Source organism: Bison bison, unplaced genomic scaffold (assembly GCF_000754665.1).
Source record: "Bison bison bison isolate TAMUID 2011002044 unplaced genomic scaffold, Bison_UMD1.0 scf7180017864148, whole genome shotgun sequence".
NCBI lineage: Eukaryota > Metazoa > Chordata > Mammalia > Artiodactyla > Bovidae > Bison > Bison bison.
In genome coordinates, this window is record NW_011494720.1 from 7,574,201 (window position 1) to 7,590,167 (window position 15,967).

The 15,967-nt window shown below is 42.8% G+C and overlaps 1 protein-coding gene across 1 annotated transcript; it reads left to right on the forward strand.

Annotated features, from left to right (window-relative positions):
- Positions 1–92: 92 nt before the first annotated feature.
- GTF2H5 (general transcription factor IIH, polypeptide 5) lies at positions 93–14,209 on the forward strand. Its single transcript, XM_010840879.1, has 3 exons — positions 93–168; positions 993–1,075; positions 13,506–14,209. Exons 2-3 carry the CDS (start codon positions 1,041–1,043, stop codon positions 13,684–13,686), a joined length of 216 nt encoding a protein of 71 aa, XP_010839181.1. The 5' UTR covers positions 93–168; positions 993–1,040; the 3' UTR covers positions 13,687–14,209.
- Positions 14,210–15,967: the final 1,758 nt, after the last annotated feature.

A 15,967-nucleotide genomic window follows, 5' to 3' on the forward strand; every position in this document is an offset into this window, starting at 1 on the left:
GACCCCGCCCTCACCTCACCTCGCCCCGCCCCGCAAGAAGCCCCGCCCACGTCCCTCCTCCTCGCCGGCGCGCCCCACCCACGAGGCCGTCGCGGTCGCTATGACGTAGGAGGCGCATGCGAATTCGGTAGTCGGTGTCTAGGCGCTGCGGGATCCGTGGGTGGAAAGGTGCGTGGCGTCGGCCCTCGGAGCCATAGGGGAGCCTGGGGTGCGTGGAAGCTCTGTGGGTTTCCAAGAAAAAAGGAGGAGAGGGAAGAGTTCCAGAAACCTGTCTTTCAGGTTGCGGGGATACAGGGTTCTGTCCTGTCTCTTTCTGACGAGGCCGGGCGGCTGCCCCGCGGCAGTTGAACTGTGAATTTCTTTTGCAGGGGGGCATTGCCCAGCGCCCAAGTGTGGAAGTTTAATAAGAGTTAATTTGGCGTGCGGTGAATGGGTTCCTTACCTTCGAGCGCACGTCATTGGGGTACATATTTTATTTGGCAATATAACACAAGATCTGGAGACTTGGATTGTTCTTTTTCTGCTGGTAGCTGCGACTTAAATCTTTTTGCCCCATCTCATCTGTAAAACGAGATGGTCGGAGCCCCCATATAATTTTTAAGGCCCCTTGCGAAGCTACCATTCTGTGACTCCTGTCTCCGAGAATTTTACTTTTTATTATACTTCTAGGTGGGAAAAAGAAATATTTTGAATAATGTACTTGTTCTAAACCTGGATTGGCCACATTGCTGTGGAGTTAGGCCCCATTACGCTTTCATTAGGATTGACTGGGGGTAGGTTTGTTTGCAAATAAGATTTGTGCATTGTTACTATCCCAAATAGACTCGTTTGAATTTTGTTAAAAGATCAGAATATCTGGATGTTTTCCTAATGTTAGCTCTATGTTTTCATAGACTTATATGTTTAGTCTTGGCATTTAATATTTTGCCTCTGTTCAGAAGTAAATCACCGAAGGATATTGAAGTTAATGCTTTTCTATTTTGTCACCTTAGGCTTTGTTAGCATTTTTAGGGTCATCAGCACCTTCTGACTGGGAAAAGATGGTCAACGTCTTGAAAGGAGTGCTTATAGAATGGTTAGTAGTTTTGATACTTATTAAGTTTTAAATCCGCACATTGAGTCTTGATTTGCATGTGTACTGTTTCCAAAATCCATTTTGTTTTGTTCTTAAGATCTGAATGAATCAAGTCTTTCAGCTTTCTCAACTTCATTTTTCTTGCTTAGTAACTAGTGGGACAAATTTTGTTGCTAAGTTTCTTCCTAGTGCCAGTTTTCAGCATCTCTGTTGAATTGATGTAATTGGCGTTATTTCCAACAAATTGTGGTCAGTGGCAGGCAGCATATATGTTAAATTAACCCTCTTTAGGGGAACAGTGCTTGTATTTTCAAGTCATCGGTGATTAACTAGAATTTTAGGGCCTGCCAAAGTCACACAAACTTTGGTCTTTAAAAAAGAGAAAAAAACAGGAGAGCCAGTTGGAGGTTTCTTAAACTAGGCACACATTCCAAAGGCGAAACTAAAAGCTGTGGGCAGTTAGCTCCTTAGAGCTAAAGTAGGGCTCAATTATCCCCAGTTGAAAATCTGAACTGCTGGACCAGTCTTGCTCAGTCTCCACTTTTTTTTTTTTTAAGCCCCACCAAATAATTCTGTTTCATCTGGGAATCCTGCCCTGATTGTCTGAAAATACTACTGTCTACATTTCTTTACCTCTAATGTGAGCCATCATATGGATGATGATACTGTTTCTGTGGTGGCAGCGTTCAGGGAGGAGCAAGACCAAACCCTCGGATATTCTGACATTTCAAGCAGCACCATCCAGTAGAAATATAACATGAGCCCCATATTTAGTCTTAAAGTTTCTAGTAGCCACACTGAAAAGTAAAATGAAACAAGTGCAATTTATTTAACTCAGTATAGCTGAAGTATTTCATCAGGTACAAAATCCTCAAAGTTCATACTAACACTTCAGGATTGTATTAAGTCTTTTTCCATGCTGCTGCTGCTAGGTTGCATCAGTCGTGTCCGACTCTGTGCGACCCCATAGACTGTAGCCCATTTCCATAGTAGAGCTTCAAAATCCACTGTCTTCTGTACTCTTATAGCTAGTCACAGGCTAGCCATATTTCAAGTGCTCAGTAGTGATGTGTGACTAGTGGGCTGCTTTATGGATAGTGCAGATTTAGCTTGAGTGGAGACCCCAAAGATAATTAAGAAAACAGCCAGTGAAGTGGAAGGGAACCTAAGGGAACGTTTCACGAAAGCAAGTAGGCTGTGTTAAGTGGTGGTGAGAGGTTGAGTAAGATGAAGACACTGGAGGTCATTGATTTTTTTCTTTTTTTTTTTTAATCAGAGTTCCAATAATTTAGTGGAAAGGTGGGATAGATACTTCAGAAAGGGGAAGGGAGGAAAGGAAGTGAGACTGTTTGTCTTGATAATGAACAAGTGAAGTCGCTCAGTTGTGTCTGACTCTCTGCAACCCCATGGACTGCAGCACCCCAGGCTCCCCCTCCATGGGATTTCCCAGGCAAGAATACTGGAGTGGGTTGCCATTTCCTTTGCCAGGGGCTCTTCCTGACCCTGGGATGGAACCCAGTTCTCCCGCATTGCAGGCAGATTCTTTACCATCTGAGCCACCTGGGAAGCAAAGGGATAGAGAAATGGGTTGGTCACAGAGGAAGGATTGGTTAAGATACTCTGCTGCTTGTTACTCTCACTATTTTAACGTGAGAGACTAGAATGTTTGGTGATGGAAGTAAATGCTAGAAATGAGGGAAACGTTCACTTGGGAAAGCCAAGGGATGGATCTAGATCCCAGAATTCCAAGCATACTTCGCGGTTGTCTTTTGGAAAACACTTCTGAGCTACTTGTTTTTTATTTTTCTTATTACTTTGTCATAGCTAATAAAAACATTTTTCTGGTTGGTCTTTTAATGTTATTTTTTTTTAACACAGAGGATCCACACACACATTGTCAGCTGTTTTTCCCTTTTATTTTTTCCAATTCTTCCAAATTTAATCTTCCTTCTGGATTTGATTGGTATTTACCTCTCTCCTAGGGTCTTCATATTTTTCTTTTAATTAATATTTTGTATTTCATTCATCTGGAATTTATTGAGAGGAGGGGCAAATTAAATTAGCTGTCTTTTTTTTTTTTTGGTCGATAGCTGAATAATTGTCCAACATTTATTTCCTTCCCTCATGATGTGTGATGGCTCTTTTATCACATTGTCTTTCTGTCCTTGCTATGCTCCCTAATCCCATCCCATATCCATTTTTTGTCATTCTTACCTATTCAAGAATAACCTGGGAATAATTTAGTTTGTTTCCAAAATAGTCCTTTTGGAATGATGGTTTGAATTGTATTACACACATGCGTATATATTTTTTAGTGATAGCTGGGAAGCATTTTAAAGAGCAAAACTTTGGGTGACTCATAAAAGTTTTGGTGGTAGGCTTTCAGTTTTAGCCCTAAGAACAGAGAGCGCAAGTTTGTAAGAGGAACTGAGGTACTTTTTCCTGACGGGGCAAGCTCCCACTGGTTTGCTTGTGACCAGCCTCGAAATTGTCCCTGGGCGCTAGTGGTCTTCTGCCACCTTGTTTTTCCATGTATTGCCCAGATGAGCAGCACCAGCACCATCTGGAGCTTGTTAGAAATGAAAATTTTCAGACCTCACCCCAAATCTCCTAAGTCAGAACTGTGCATACAAAAGGATTTTAACACAGTGCACTTAATCAGCTGAAGTTTGGTAATCAGTTTTGCAGTGGAGAATTGTCTTGCCCTAAGATTAGATTTTATTTTTCAGAGGGATGCTATCCTAGCAGGGGCTTCCCTGGTGGCTCAGTGGTAAAGAACCTGCCTGCCAGTGCAGGAAACCCAGCAGACCCGGCCGAGTTTGATCCCTGGGTCAGGAAGATCTGGAGTAGAAAATGGCAACCCACTCCAATGTTCTTGCCTGAAAAATTCCGTGGACAGAGGAGCCTGGCAGTCCATAGTTCATGGGGTCACAAGAGTCAGACACAACTTAATGACTAGGCAATAACAACTATCCTTGCAAAACTTAATTTTTCCCTTCATGGTGAAATCTGAAGTGTAGCCTGAACAATTTTTCACAAGGGCAGCTGTCTTCCCAAAGATTGAGATCTTTCAAGAAGGCTCCAGATCTAAGCGATAATAGAGTCGTAAAGGGCATGGCCAGGGCCAGTGGCCCTCCTTCATGAGTAGGTGCACCTGTGGGGATGGTGGTACCTGAACGAGTCCTTCAGTCCCCTCATGTCTATACTTGATGCCAAAGGGAAGACTGTTGATAATACAACAGCAGCTGTATACTTCTGTTTATCATCTCATAATATTCATAGATGGTATGAAGCATTTAGGTGAATTGGAGTACAGATCTCCATTAAAAAAATAAACAGTGTATAACGTTGGCCATTTAGTCCCAACTGTCAGTGAATTGAAAAATTGAAAAGTACATGAATATAATAAGATTCTTTCTTCCCAACGCTTATCAATACCAGAGTCTAAAGATTTTCATATTTTTTTGTCAAAATGAGGTTGGTGGAAACTTCCTGTTTTTTGGGATCCACCTCTTGTCATTGACTGCCAGCCTCACACCAAGAGTTTCCCTAGTGGAGCCAACCACAGCAGTTACTGAAGCAAGCCACATATGCTCAGCACATGTCTGCGTCCGATTCCAGGTGCTCGAGCAGACCTCTGGTGTGATACTTAATCACAGTTGGTTTGGCAAGGGCTTCAGCAAGGAAGATTTGTAGTACAGGTGCAAGTTCCAACCAGTTCACAGCACGAGAGCAAAGAATCTGGAGAAATAGGTAGTATTAGACCAGTCTTGTCCTTACACTTTTGGCTTCCAAACCTGCATTCTATTTGAAAAGCAAATCAGAACTAAGGCCAAGCCAGTCTAACCACTGTCCTATTCTTTCACAGTATTTATAGTATCTTTTGTGAGCCTTTGCTTTGTATTCTTAGCAAGGCCACATTACATTCACTGAAGTTTCTTGGGCACCCAGAACAATGCCTGAGATATATATAGAGAGAGAGCTACTTAGTAAATATTTGTTTATTGAAAGAATTTTGGTAATAAAATTGAATCAAGGGGTATAATTTCACTTTAAATTTCAGATGATTAGTGTTCCTTTGGAGCTTGTATACTACGACAGTGAACTAGAGTGGGTCTTGATAGATTGAATTCAAGTTTCAGTACAGAAAAGGTACAATAGGCCTCCTTTTTGGCAAGTTACATCAGAGTAGCTTTTTTTTTCTTTTAATTGGAGTACAGTTGATTTACAATGTTAATTTGAGGTTTACTGCAGAGTGATTTAGTTATACACAAAATTACTTTCTCTATGACCATATTAATTCATCAGAAAAAAATAAAACATCAGGATGACTGGTGATTTTGTACTAGGTGAAGTTAAGCTGAAACGTTAATTTGACTTAAAGGCAATTAAAAAAAAACAAGACTTAGTAATACGTAATGCATGTGTAATAGGAGATGGCTAAAATGGCAAGGGTAGTCTGCAAATGGCAGAAATTTTGAAAACACTGACCTACTGGTTAAAAACACAGATATGAGTCCCTGGCACTTCTTGGTTTCAGTTTGTTCAACTTTTATTCAATGGAAAGTATGCAGATGTATTTTATTTGTAAAATTTCTGGAGATGAAAGTCTTCATAACCACTTCACCTTTGCTGTCTCTAATCCCAGTAGCTAGTCAATTGTGTGTCTTCTGTGAATGCACTGCACTCAGTAACAAGACAACGTATCAATTCGGACAGCAGTATTTATAATGTCCTTAGTTCTCCTCATTGTTCCAATTAGACCCACAGTTTATTTTAAAGGGCTAACAAAAAACTATTGTATGGCTTGCCACCTAAAGTGTATCTTTTTAAGAAGCCTCTGAATGTGTGCTTTTTGTAGGAGATACTAAGATTCCTGTGGGGTCTAAGGCAGTTCAGGACAGGAAAGGCCGTGGGGGTCAAGTGGGCACCAGAGTCACCAAGAGAGAGACAGGCATGTCCCTCCTCGCAGGGACGTGAGGGAGCAGCCTGGGTGCAGAGCGCTGAGGCCAAGGGGTGGTTTCTGTCTCCCCTTAAACTGCCCTCCTTCCTTTATCCACCTCTCCCCACCCCCAAACCCCCTTTTACATGTATAGGCTTGGAGCAATTGAGACAGTAGCTGAGATTTTAAAGAGTGTGAGCAGGAAGACAGAAGTTGTAGAGAAGCTGAAGGTTTGGTTTCCCCGTCCTGTGGGCCTTCCCATTTTCATTTCTGTAAAATCTGAAAGAACCCTGTTCAGCTGCTTCGTTACTGCCAGATTCTTTCTAGAATTATTCTTTAAACTCTTTTTTTTTTTTTTTTAATATTTCACAGCCTGGGTATGATTGGTAAGATGATTGGATGATTGGTACGATTGTCTACTTCAGTGAGATTTCTCAATTCAGGCTGGTGTTGCTTTACAAAAATTTCTTACTTAAATTTTTATTCTGTGTAACTGCCAAAATTAGGGAGTTACTGCAGGTGTAAATTTAACATCCTCAGTGTCTGATTAAATCTGTGACCATCACATTGCCTCTCTTTGTATTTATTGAAGACCCTGTTGTTTCTCCCATCCTGCATGGGCAGTGATGGGACCAGATGCCGTGATCTTAGTTATCTGAATGTTGAGTTTTAAGCCAACTTTTCCGCTCTTCTCTTTCATGTTATTATCAGCCTTGAGACTCTCATTCCTAGGCCCTCAGTCACCCAAAACGCCACAGATTTCCAGGTCATCCTCATTCATTTTACATTCACTACCTTATGGCTCTGTTCATCGGCACTTAAATTCTACCTCCCCCTCACCCCTAGCCCATCCTTTCCACTTTGGCCTCTAGAACCTAGTGAAAGCAGGAACCCCCTGGATCCCAGCTTCTTCTCTCAACTTTCCATCTTTCTTCTCCCCCAATTCCCCTTTTTGTTGTTGTTATAATAAAACCTAGCTTTCCCCTGAGCCCACTCTGTTGACCTTTTTTGTCTAATATATCTTGTACCTTTGGGCCAAGAAATAGGATGGGTATCTATCTTCTTTGACTGTGTGGATCACAATAAACTGTGGAAAATTCTGAAAGATGGGCATACCAGACCACATGACCTGCCTCTTGAGAAACCTGTATGCAGGTCAGGAAGCAACAGTTAGAACTGGACATGGAACAACAGACTGGTTCCAAATAGGAAAAGGAGTACATCAAGGCTGTATATTTGACACCCTGCTTATTTAACTTATATGCAGAGTAGATCATGAGGAATGGTGGGCTGGATGAAGCACAAGCTGGAATCAAGATTGGTGGGAGAAATATCAATCACCTCAGATATGCAGATGACACCACCCTTATGGCAGAAAGTGAAGAAGAACTAAAGAGCCTCTTGATGAAAGTGAAAGAAGAGAGTGAAAAGGTTGGCTTAAAGCTCAACATTCAGAAAACTAAGATCATGGCATCCGGTCCCATCACTTCATGGCAAATAGATGGGGAAACAGTGGCTGACTGTATTTTTCTGGGCTCCAAAATCACTGCAGATGGTGATTGCAGCCCTGAAATTAAAAGATGCTTACTCCTTGGAAGAAAAGTTATGACCAGCCTAGACAGCATATTAAAAAGCAGAGACATTACTTTGCCAACAAAGGTCCGTCTTACCGGGGTCCAGCCCCGGTTGGATCCAGGGATTCCCTCAGGATGATGGCGTTGGCGAAAAGGATAGAAATAGAGAAAGAGATAAGGAAAGAATTTTGCAGTTAAGAAAATAGAGGAGAGAAAAGAGGCTGATATTCCTTGGTTTACGCAGAAAGCCAATAAAGCCCCAGCATAGGACTTGCTCTATTCACGTAGGCCGCAGGCGCCCTCTCGAATCACTGAAGGTGCCCCACCTTAGGCACCTTCTCTAGTGGGTCTTACAAGCCTAGGCAGGAAAGTGAACGCAGAGAGCCCCTGCACTCCAGGGGATCAGCCTGAAAAGGAAAAGGAAAGAGAAGGAAACAAGAAAGAACCACACGGAGAGACCAAGCTTTGAACAAGGCCCGTAGCTTTATTTTCAAAGGGAGCTTATGTACCTTAAGTTGTGCATAGAGGATAATAGGGGGTGTGAAATCATGCAAAGTCAGCAGTCCTTGATCCTTATCGAGACCAGGCTTTCTTTTCTGCAAACTTACTGTATACAAATGGCTTAGGTGATTCACATCATCTTCTGGCCAGAAGGCCTGTTAACATTTTATGACTCTGATAAAGGTTTGTCAACCATAAGACTTACTTTCTCTAAGAGTAATTATTTTAAAGTTTGGCGCCATCCTCCGAAGGTATTAGATAAAGTTGCATTCCTATAGGGCAGAGGTGCAGTGGGTTTACAACAAGGAAAGAATTGATTACCTTAAGGGTCTAAAGTTGTTAGCACCAAGGCCACTACTTATTTTTTCTACATACCAACTATATTAATTAATACACTTCCAAGGATACAATACAGGGGATGTGGAAACTTGGCAGCAAGCATTGGCTCAACAATGAAATCTTCTACTAGTTCTATTCTGACAATTTCTAACTCCCTGAGAGGCTCTATACTATTTGAATATACTATTTGAATATCTTAAGCCTCCCATGCCTCTTGAGGTTGGGAGACGTATGCGTAGCTGTAGGAGTCCGGGTAAACCCGTCAGGCAAGTTAGCCATCTGAGGGGTTTGGATTTAAACACTCCTATTATGCCCAGGAGGCTAATTAGCTAGAGCTCTAAGTTGATTTTCTTCAGAGAAAAAGTGGTAGGGGATAGCCCCTTGTTAATGTCAGAGGAGTTGGTGAAAGTTGTAAAATAGTAAAACAGACAGATTCTGGTTTTGGGGTAGATGCTCAGGCAGGTCCAGGGGGGGCCCCTTGAGTCCTGACTCGCCTTTGCATATCAGGCCTCTCTGCATGACCTTTGTCATGGGTGGAAACTCCCGTGCTGGCTCCCGGCATGTCTAGTCAAGGCTATGGTTTTTCCTGTGGTCATGTATGGATGTGAGAGTTGGACTGTGAAGAAGGCTGAGTGCCGAAGAATTGATGCTTTTGAACTGTGGTGTTGGAGAAGACTCTTGAGAGTCCCTTGGACTGCAAGGAGATACAACCAGTCCATTCTGAAGGAGATGAGCCCTGGGTGTTCTTTGGGAGGACTGATGTTGAAGCTGAAACTCTGGTACTTTGGCCACCTGATGCGAAGAGCTGACTCATTTGAAAAGACCCTGATGTTGGGAAAGATTGAGGGCAGGAGGAGAAGGGGACGGCAGAGGATGAGATGGTTGGATGGCATGACCGACTTGATGGACATGGGTTTGGGTGGACTCTGGGAGTTGGTGACGGATAGGGAAGCCTGGCGGGCTGCGGTTCATGGGGTTGCAAAAAGTCGGACACAACTGAGTGACTGAACTGACTGACTGACTGCCTTCTTTCTTATTGCCACTTCCAGAAATCCTCCACCCTGTCCAGGAAAACCCCCGGTTCCCAATCTGATGAACCCACCCAGTAATTCTCTCTTGTAATCATCTACAAACACCCCAGTCTTTGCTTGAAGGTTTTTCTTCGAAGGCGACCTGTCACTCTTCAGGAGCACTCCACAGATTCTTAAGTGATTTCATGTGTGTAGTCCTTTCAGTCCCCTGATGACCTCTCAGCTTTTTGACCTCCTTTTCCAATGAGCTTTCCTTGCCCTGCTGTCGCCATTCATTTGCATTGTCACACCTACCAGTATTGTGGTCTTGTCAAAATCTCTGTTTCAGGCACCCACCTCTGACCACCACCTCCTCTTTCCAGTTCATGCCCTCTAATACCCTAGTTTAGAGTTAATAGTTTCTTTTGGAGAAGGAAATGGCAGCCCACTCCAGTGTTCTTGCCTGGAGAATCCCATGAACAGAGGAACCTGGTGGGCTTCAGTGTATGGGGTTGCAAAGAGTCAGACACGACTAAGCAGCTAACACAGTTCCTTGGGACCTCCCTGGTGGCTCCTTTGATTCTCCCAGACCTGCAGTCTGCTGATCCCCCCAGCTCTTCCCTGTCCTGCATGGTCCCCACACCCTCGCTTCCATCAGTGTACTCGTCCTCTTAAAGACCCTCAACTCCCTTGGCCCTCTCTCAGTCACATTCACCAGGTCCGGTTCAGTCTAGCCCTCCCGCTGTTGTGAACCTTTACTTCCACAGCTCTAGATGGCTGGAGAGCATACTGATCGGTCTCACTTTAAATTCATGACTGTTACTAAACTCACGACTTAAATAAATGTAGCCTGCAAGTTCCTAAGTTTTCATTTGTTCTCCCAGTTTCCCAGTCAAGCTGTTGTATTTCATCAAATTAAGAGTCCACCAGTTTTAAAATTTAGCAGTATGTTATGTCCCTCTTAAGAAAAAACACATACCATTAAATCGAGTCCCATCCCAGTTTGGGAGATAATTCAAATCTTGGAATGAATGGAATGTGGTATTTCACCTTCTCTTATGGCAAAAACCACCCCTGTCCTCACCTCAGCTGGTCAATTTGTTTCTTGTTTAATTGAGAAAATGGAAGCAGTCAGAACATTCTCGAGTCTTTTATCACATGGACCTGGGCCCATACACTCTTCCTGCCGTGACGCTGTGAGTGATATCCTTCTCCAACTCCCGCTTGATTTTCCTGCTCTTTGTAGCAGAATTTCTCAGAAGATACATCTCTGTTCACCTTTCTCTGATTTCTTTCCTCTCAGTCTAGAAACCACTCCAGTCAGATTCTTTGCTGTGTTGTCATCGTCTTGAAACTGCTCTTGTGTGGTCAGTTTTCAGTCCTTATCTCGCTATTCCTGTTAACAGCGTTTGACCCGGTTGATCTCTGCGTCTTCCTGGATATCCTTTGTTAACATAACTTGTAAATACGCTTCAGATTTTCTTCCGACCTCAGTGGTCACGTTATAGTCTGTTTTGCTGGTTCCTCCTTTCCTTCCTAACCTTTTGGGGTTGGGCTGTCCAGGGCTTGGTGCCTGGACTGTCCTCTCTAGCTCTGCTCCCTCCTTGGTCACGGCTCTAAATGCCATCTAGACACTGCTGACTGACTGAGTCCTTGTTCTTGACTTCACTGCTGAAATGCAGAATTGTATATCTGGCTTCCTGCTCAACCGCTTCACGCGGGCGACATCTCAAAGGTAACATGCCTGAAACTGGACTCCTGATCTTACCTGCTTACTTATCCTTCCGTGTTCCTCCTCATCTCAGTGCAAGGCCGCTTCATCTCTCTATTATCTCAGGCCAAAAGTCTTGGCATCTCCTTAATTCCTCTCAAAGTTCGAGTCCAGTCTCAGCAGGTTATGTTGGCTTTACATTCGGCATGTGTCTAGCAGTCAGCCACTGCCCAAGCTCGTTTTTACCACCGAGGTCCAGATTGTTGTGTCTTGTCTGGATTACCGCGGTCACCTTCTAATGAGTCTCCCTCCTTCCAGCCTTGCCTCCACCATCCACCAGTCTTTTCTCAGCCCTGCAGTCAGTATGATCCTTAACATTTAAAAGTCAGGTCAGTTTGTAAGTTAAATCAGGATAAAGCTCTGACCTCATCTGGTGCTGCTCCCGCCCAACCCCCGGCTGCCCCCTCCAGCTCTGTGGCCTTGCTGTTGGCTCTGCCTGGGCAGCTCTGCGTCGCGTCACCCCATGGTTCGCTCCCTGCCTCCTTCTGACGTTTGTTCAGATACCACCTGCTCAGTAAGGCCTTCCCTGAGGCCCCTTCTTAAACTTCCAAGATCACGTCACTGTCGTCACTGCCATTTCTCACTCCGATTCCTTGGTTTTTGTGCGTTTGTCATAGTGTTACCACTAGACTGTAAGCTCCGCAATAGAAAGGGTTCTGAATTATTGTTTGCCTCACTGCTGGATCCCCCGGACCACAATAGCAGTGGACACATGTTGGGTATTCAGTAAGTTTTCACTGAATGAGGGAATAAAACTTAAAATAGCATATTTGCTACTTCTGAGCAAATCAGTACCCCACATTAGTATGGTCATTCTGATACAGCAACTATAGAACTTAACTGAATTTTGCCAAACTTAAGTGGGTAAATATAACCTTAGTATTCTGAACCTAAGGTAACAAACAGACTAGGAGCTAAATTTAAAATCTGTGTTGTTTCTGACATGGGCAGACCTGCTTATTTATTCACATAATTTTAGAGCATAGTAAATTGTTAATAAAATTATTTGGAAGGTAAGTTGTTGAAAGTAATTAAGACAGCCGTTTTTTCAGGAAGAGTTGACTTTGTTCGTAGTTAATATGCCATGCCCCGCACTCGTTTAGTGATTGAAATCCATTACCTAGTAGCTTCACATACACCCATGCTGCTGCTGAGTCCCTCAGGCGTGTCCGACTCTGTGCGACCACATAGACGGCAGCCCACCAGGCTCCCCGTCCCTGGGATTCTCCAGGGAGGAACACTGGAGTGGGTTGCCATTTCCTTCTCCAATGCGTGAAAGTGAAAAGTGAAAGGGAAGTCGCTCAGTCGTGTCTGACTCTTCGAGACCCCATGGACTGCAGCCCACCAGGCTCCTCCGTCCATGGGATTTTCCAGGCAAGAGTCCTGGAGTGGGGTGCCATCGCCTTCTCCGACATATACCTATGCTTGTACTTAAAAGCAATAAGATGTATACAGTTTTTACTAAATTACACTGACCTCTTTGAATTAAATAGGTATTTTTGCAATTGATGTTGACATCCCTCAAAAAAAATGAAAGATTGTGTGAGATTATGTTTTCTCTAAGAATTAAAAAAAAACCTGTATGTAACCGGACATAATTTTATATTCATCTTTTGCTAAACACATTATTGTATATTATATCCTTTGTTGTGATTCAGGTTTTTATAAAAAGCATTTCTATAAATCCAAAAAATTTTATCTCTTTGCCTTAAGACTATCCTGTTTATTCCAAGCTAAAAATCACAAATAGAGTTGAATTTAGCTCTTTTTTTGAGCTCAGTATGTTCAAAAATATTTGGTTAGAATTTCCTTTAAAGATTCTAAGTGATAGTTCAGACTTAACAAGGTTCAGAATTAAAGAAGAGAAAAATAGTTGAATATTTATTATCAGCCAGACATTGTCTTTGACATTTTTAAAATCAGTCAACAGGGCCGTGCTTTGGGTCCCTGTTAACTACAGAGTTGTGACTGTTGCTTTACTTTTACACTTGTCGCTGACAGATTATTATTTAAAATCTCATCGTTGGCCTCTTCTAAACTTCCACCAACTGTTCTCAATGAAGCTGCATCAGTGAATCGTCAGCCCTTGGGGCAGAGAAGAGAGGGGAGGGGTGGGGAACACTTGACAACTTTTGAAATTGTCCTCAAACAGTCTGTGCTCAGTCTTCATTGTTCAGGTCGCTGGCACACCTAGACAGCAAGGTGTCGCCTTGTCACGTGTTCTATCTGGACGTGACCCTGCCGCGAAGCAGTTGCTGCTGTACTTGTCTCATCACGTGTTCTGTCTCGACAGTGACCCTGCCATGAAGCAGTTTCTGCTGTACTTGGACGAGTCAAACGCCCTCGGGAAGAAGTTCATCATTCAGGACATTGATGACACCCATGTCTTTGTGATAGCAGAGTTGGTTAATGTCCTCCAGGAGCGAGTAGGCGAATTAATGGACCAGAATGCCTTTTCTCTTACCCAGAAGTGAAAATATTAGCTACTGACCCCTTGGGAATTAAAAGTAACAAGTGTGAGAGTCTGCCACCATCCTATGTCTTATGTGACCAGTTTGGTTTACAGAATTGCTTAGAAGCTTTTCATGGGAAAGACAGGGGTATCATTCGTTCATAAAAAAGCCCTGAACTGACTTTCTTGTGCTATTCCCACCCCCACCCCCAGTATATATACCCTAGAATTAAAAAAATTTAACTGTTGGGTATAATTTGGCTTTTATTTACCTTTATTAAACTATAATGTGAGAGACCTGGGTTCGATCCCTGAGTTGGGAAGATTCCCTGGAGAAGGAAATGGCAACCCACTCCAGTACTCTTGCCTTGAAAATCCCATGGGCGGAGGAGCTTGGTGCAGGCTACTATCCATGGGGTCGCAAAGAGTTGGGCACGACTGAGCGACTTCACTTTCACTTTAAAACCATAAATGTAATTGGTTTTCCTACCTTTTCATGCCAATTTATTCCATTAAAAAATAGAATGAAATATGCTTTTAAATCCTCAATCTAATAATCTAGATATTTATTTTTCTTGTTCCTATTAGTAACGGGGGTTTGATAGAGAAGGTATGGTTTGTTTTGTTTCAACTAGATCAATATGCCAGGGTGGGAACTTTGGTAATATTTGTGCTTTACAAATGATATCTGCATACCAGCCAGCTCTATTGGTGAAGAAGATGTGGAAGAGAACCGTGTAACATTACCCGAAAATTCAGTTTTTAAAAGCACCGAGGATTAGAAACAACCAAATGGAAAAGGTGTGTGCTGCTTTGCAGCTTTCATCATTCCTTATTTAGACTTTGTCACATTTTCTTATTAAGGCAAGTGTTCTTTTATTAAGAAGTCAGTTTTACTTGGGACTTATTCCCTATGACAATCCCTGTTTAAACTTATCTCAGAAAGGTAAGAACAGACAGAATCAAAGTCAGTCTTGGTGGAGGCGGCATGATGAGATTAAGTTTTGTTGCATCTAATTCTGTGGTTGATGCAGGCAGAAACAAGGACCCTTTTGGAGGCTTTGCTTCCCTTCCTGAAGATGGTGTTAGCAGGATGGGTTCAGATAGCAGGAGTTTTCCAAAAGAAAAGAGAACTTTCAGGATGTTAGGTGGAATCTTCTCGAACCCCACTTCACCTGCCTCCCTATGGTGTGCATATTCACAGCATCTGTGTACCAGCATCACTTGCACATGCATTCCTAAACCTAGAAACTTCCATTGGCATATTTATCATGATTCCCACCCATATAACTCAAACCACCCAATTTTGATTTTCACATAACCGTGCAAACAGTTTTGATGAGTCATTGGGGTTCCCTGATGGCTCAGATGGTAAAGAGTCTGCCCGCAATGCGGGAGACCTAGGTTCGATCCCTAGATTGTGAAGATCCTTTGGACAAGGGAACACTACCAACTCCAGTCCTCTGGCCTGAAGAATTCCATGGACAGAGGACCTTGGCAGGCCACAGTCCGTGGGGTCACAAAGAGTCAGATACGATTGAGAGACTTTCAGTCTCTTTTCCAGTGCCACAACTTGTTGAATACAGTTCCTTCCTTTAGGATTTCCAGCTGTCCTGAAATGTTAATGACTCTTGTATTTCAGGCATGTCTAAATCAATTTACCTTAGGTTTTTTTGTCCGTTAGCCTTTTAACATGAAAGTGAGAGAAAATTTTTTTAGAATATCAGAGTTTAAAAAGTACCATAAAGACTATTGGACAGTGACCACAAAGAGTGTTAAGTGGAGGAAAATCTTTTTAATTGTTTAAAAAGTGGAGTTAGGGCAAATGCTCAGCATGTTTCTCCAGACGGCGTCAGAAAGATGGGACGGTGTAGTGCTGGGAGCGCCACACGGCAGCCACTGAGCTGACTTGTCCAACGGTGAGAGAAGCTAGGAGAGAACAGGAAATATCTAGGCAACATCTTCCCTAGGCTCTGCTGCCTGGAATCTGGTTGACACGATTTGATTTAGCACACTTGGGTTGTATAGAACAAGAGAGGTTGGCTGCTGAATACGGGAGAAATTAACTGCTGTCTTTTTAACAAAGTCCTAAATATGTGAACAGGTAGTATTAACTTACATTTTCCTAACTGCATAAAAGAATCACATGTTAATTTATGGAAGAGAGTTGACCAGTCACAAATACCTGTGTACTAAAACTTGATTTTTAGAATTATGCTAAGTTCTTTAGAAAGTCCCTTTTTTTAACACCGTCTAAGGTCAAAACTTCTGAATTCCTTGGAACCCCAATTTCCTTGTGAAAT

Coding starts and splice junctions, on each gene's coding strand:
- GTF2H5 (XM_010840879.1), top strand. CDS start 1,041: ATGGTCAACGTCTTGAAAGGAGTGCTTATAGAATG. Junction 1,076..13,505: donor AAAGGAGTGCTTATAGAATG/GTTAGTAGTTTT, acceptor CTGTCTCGACAG/TGACCCTGCCATGAAGCAGT.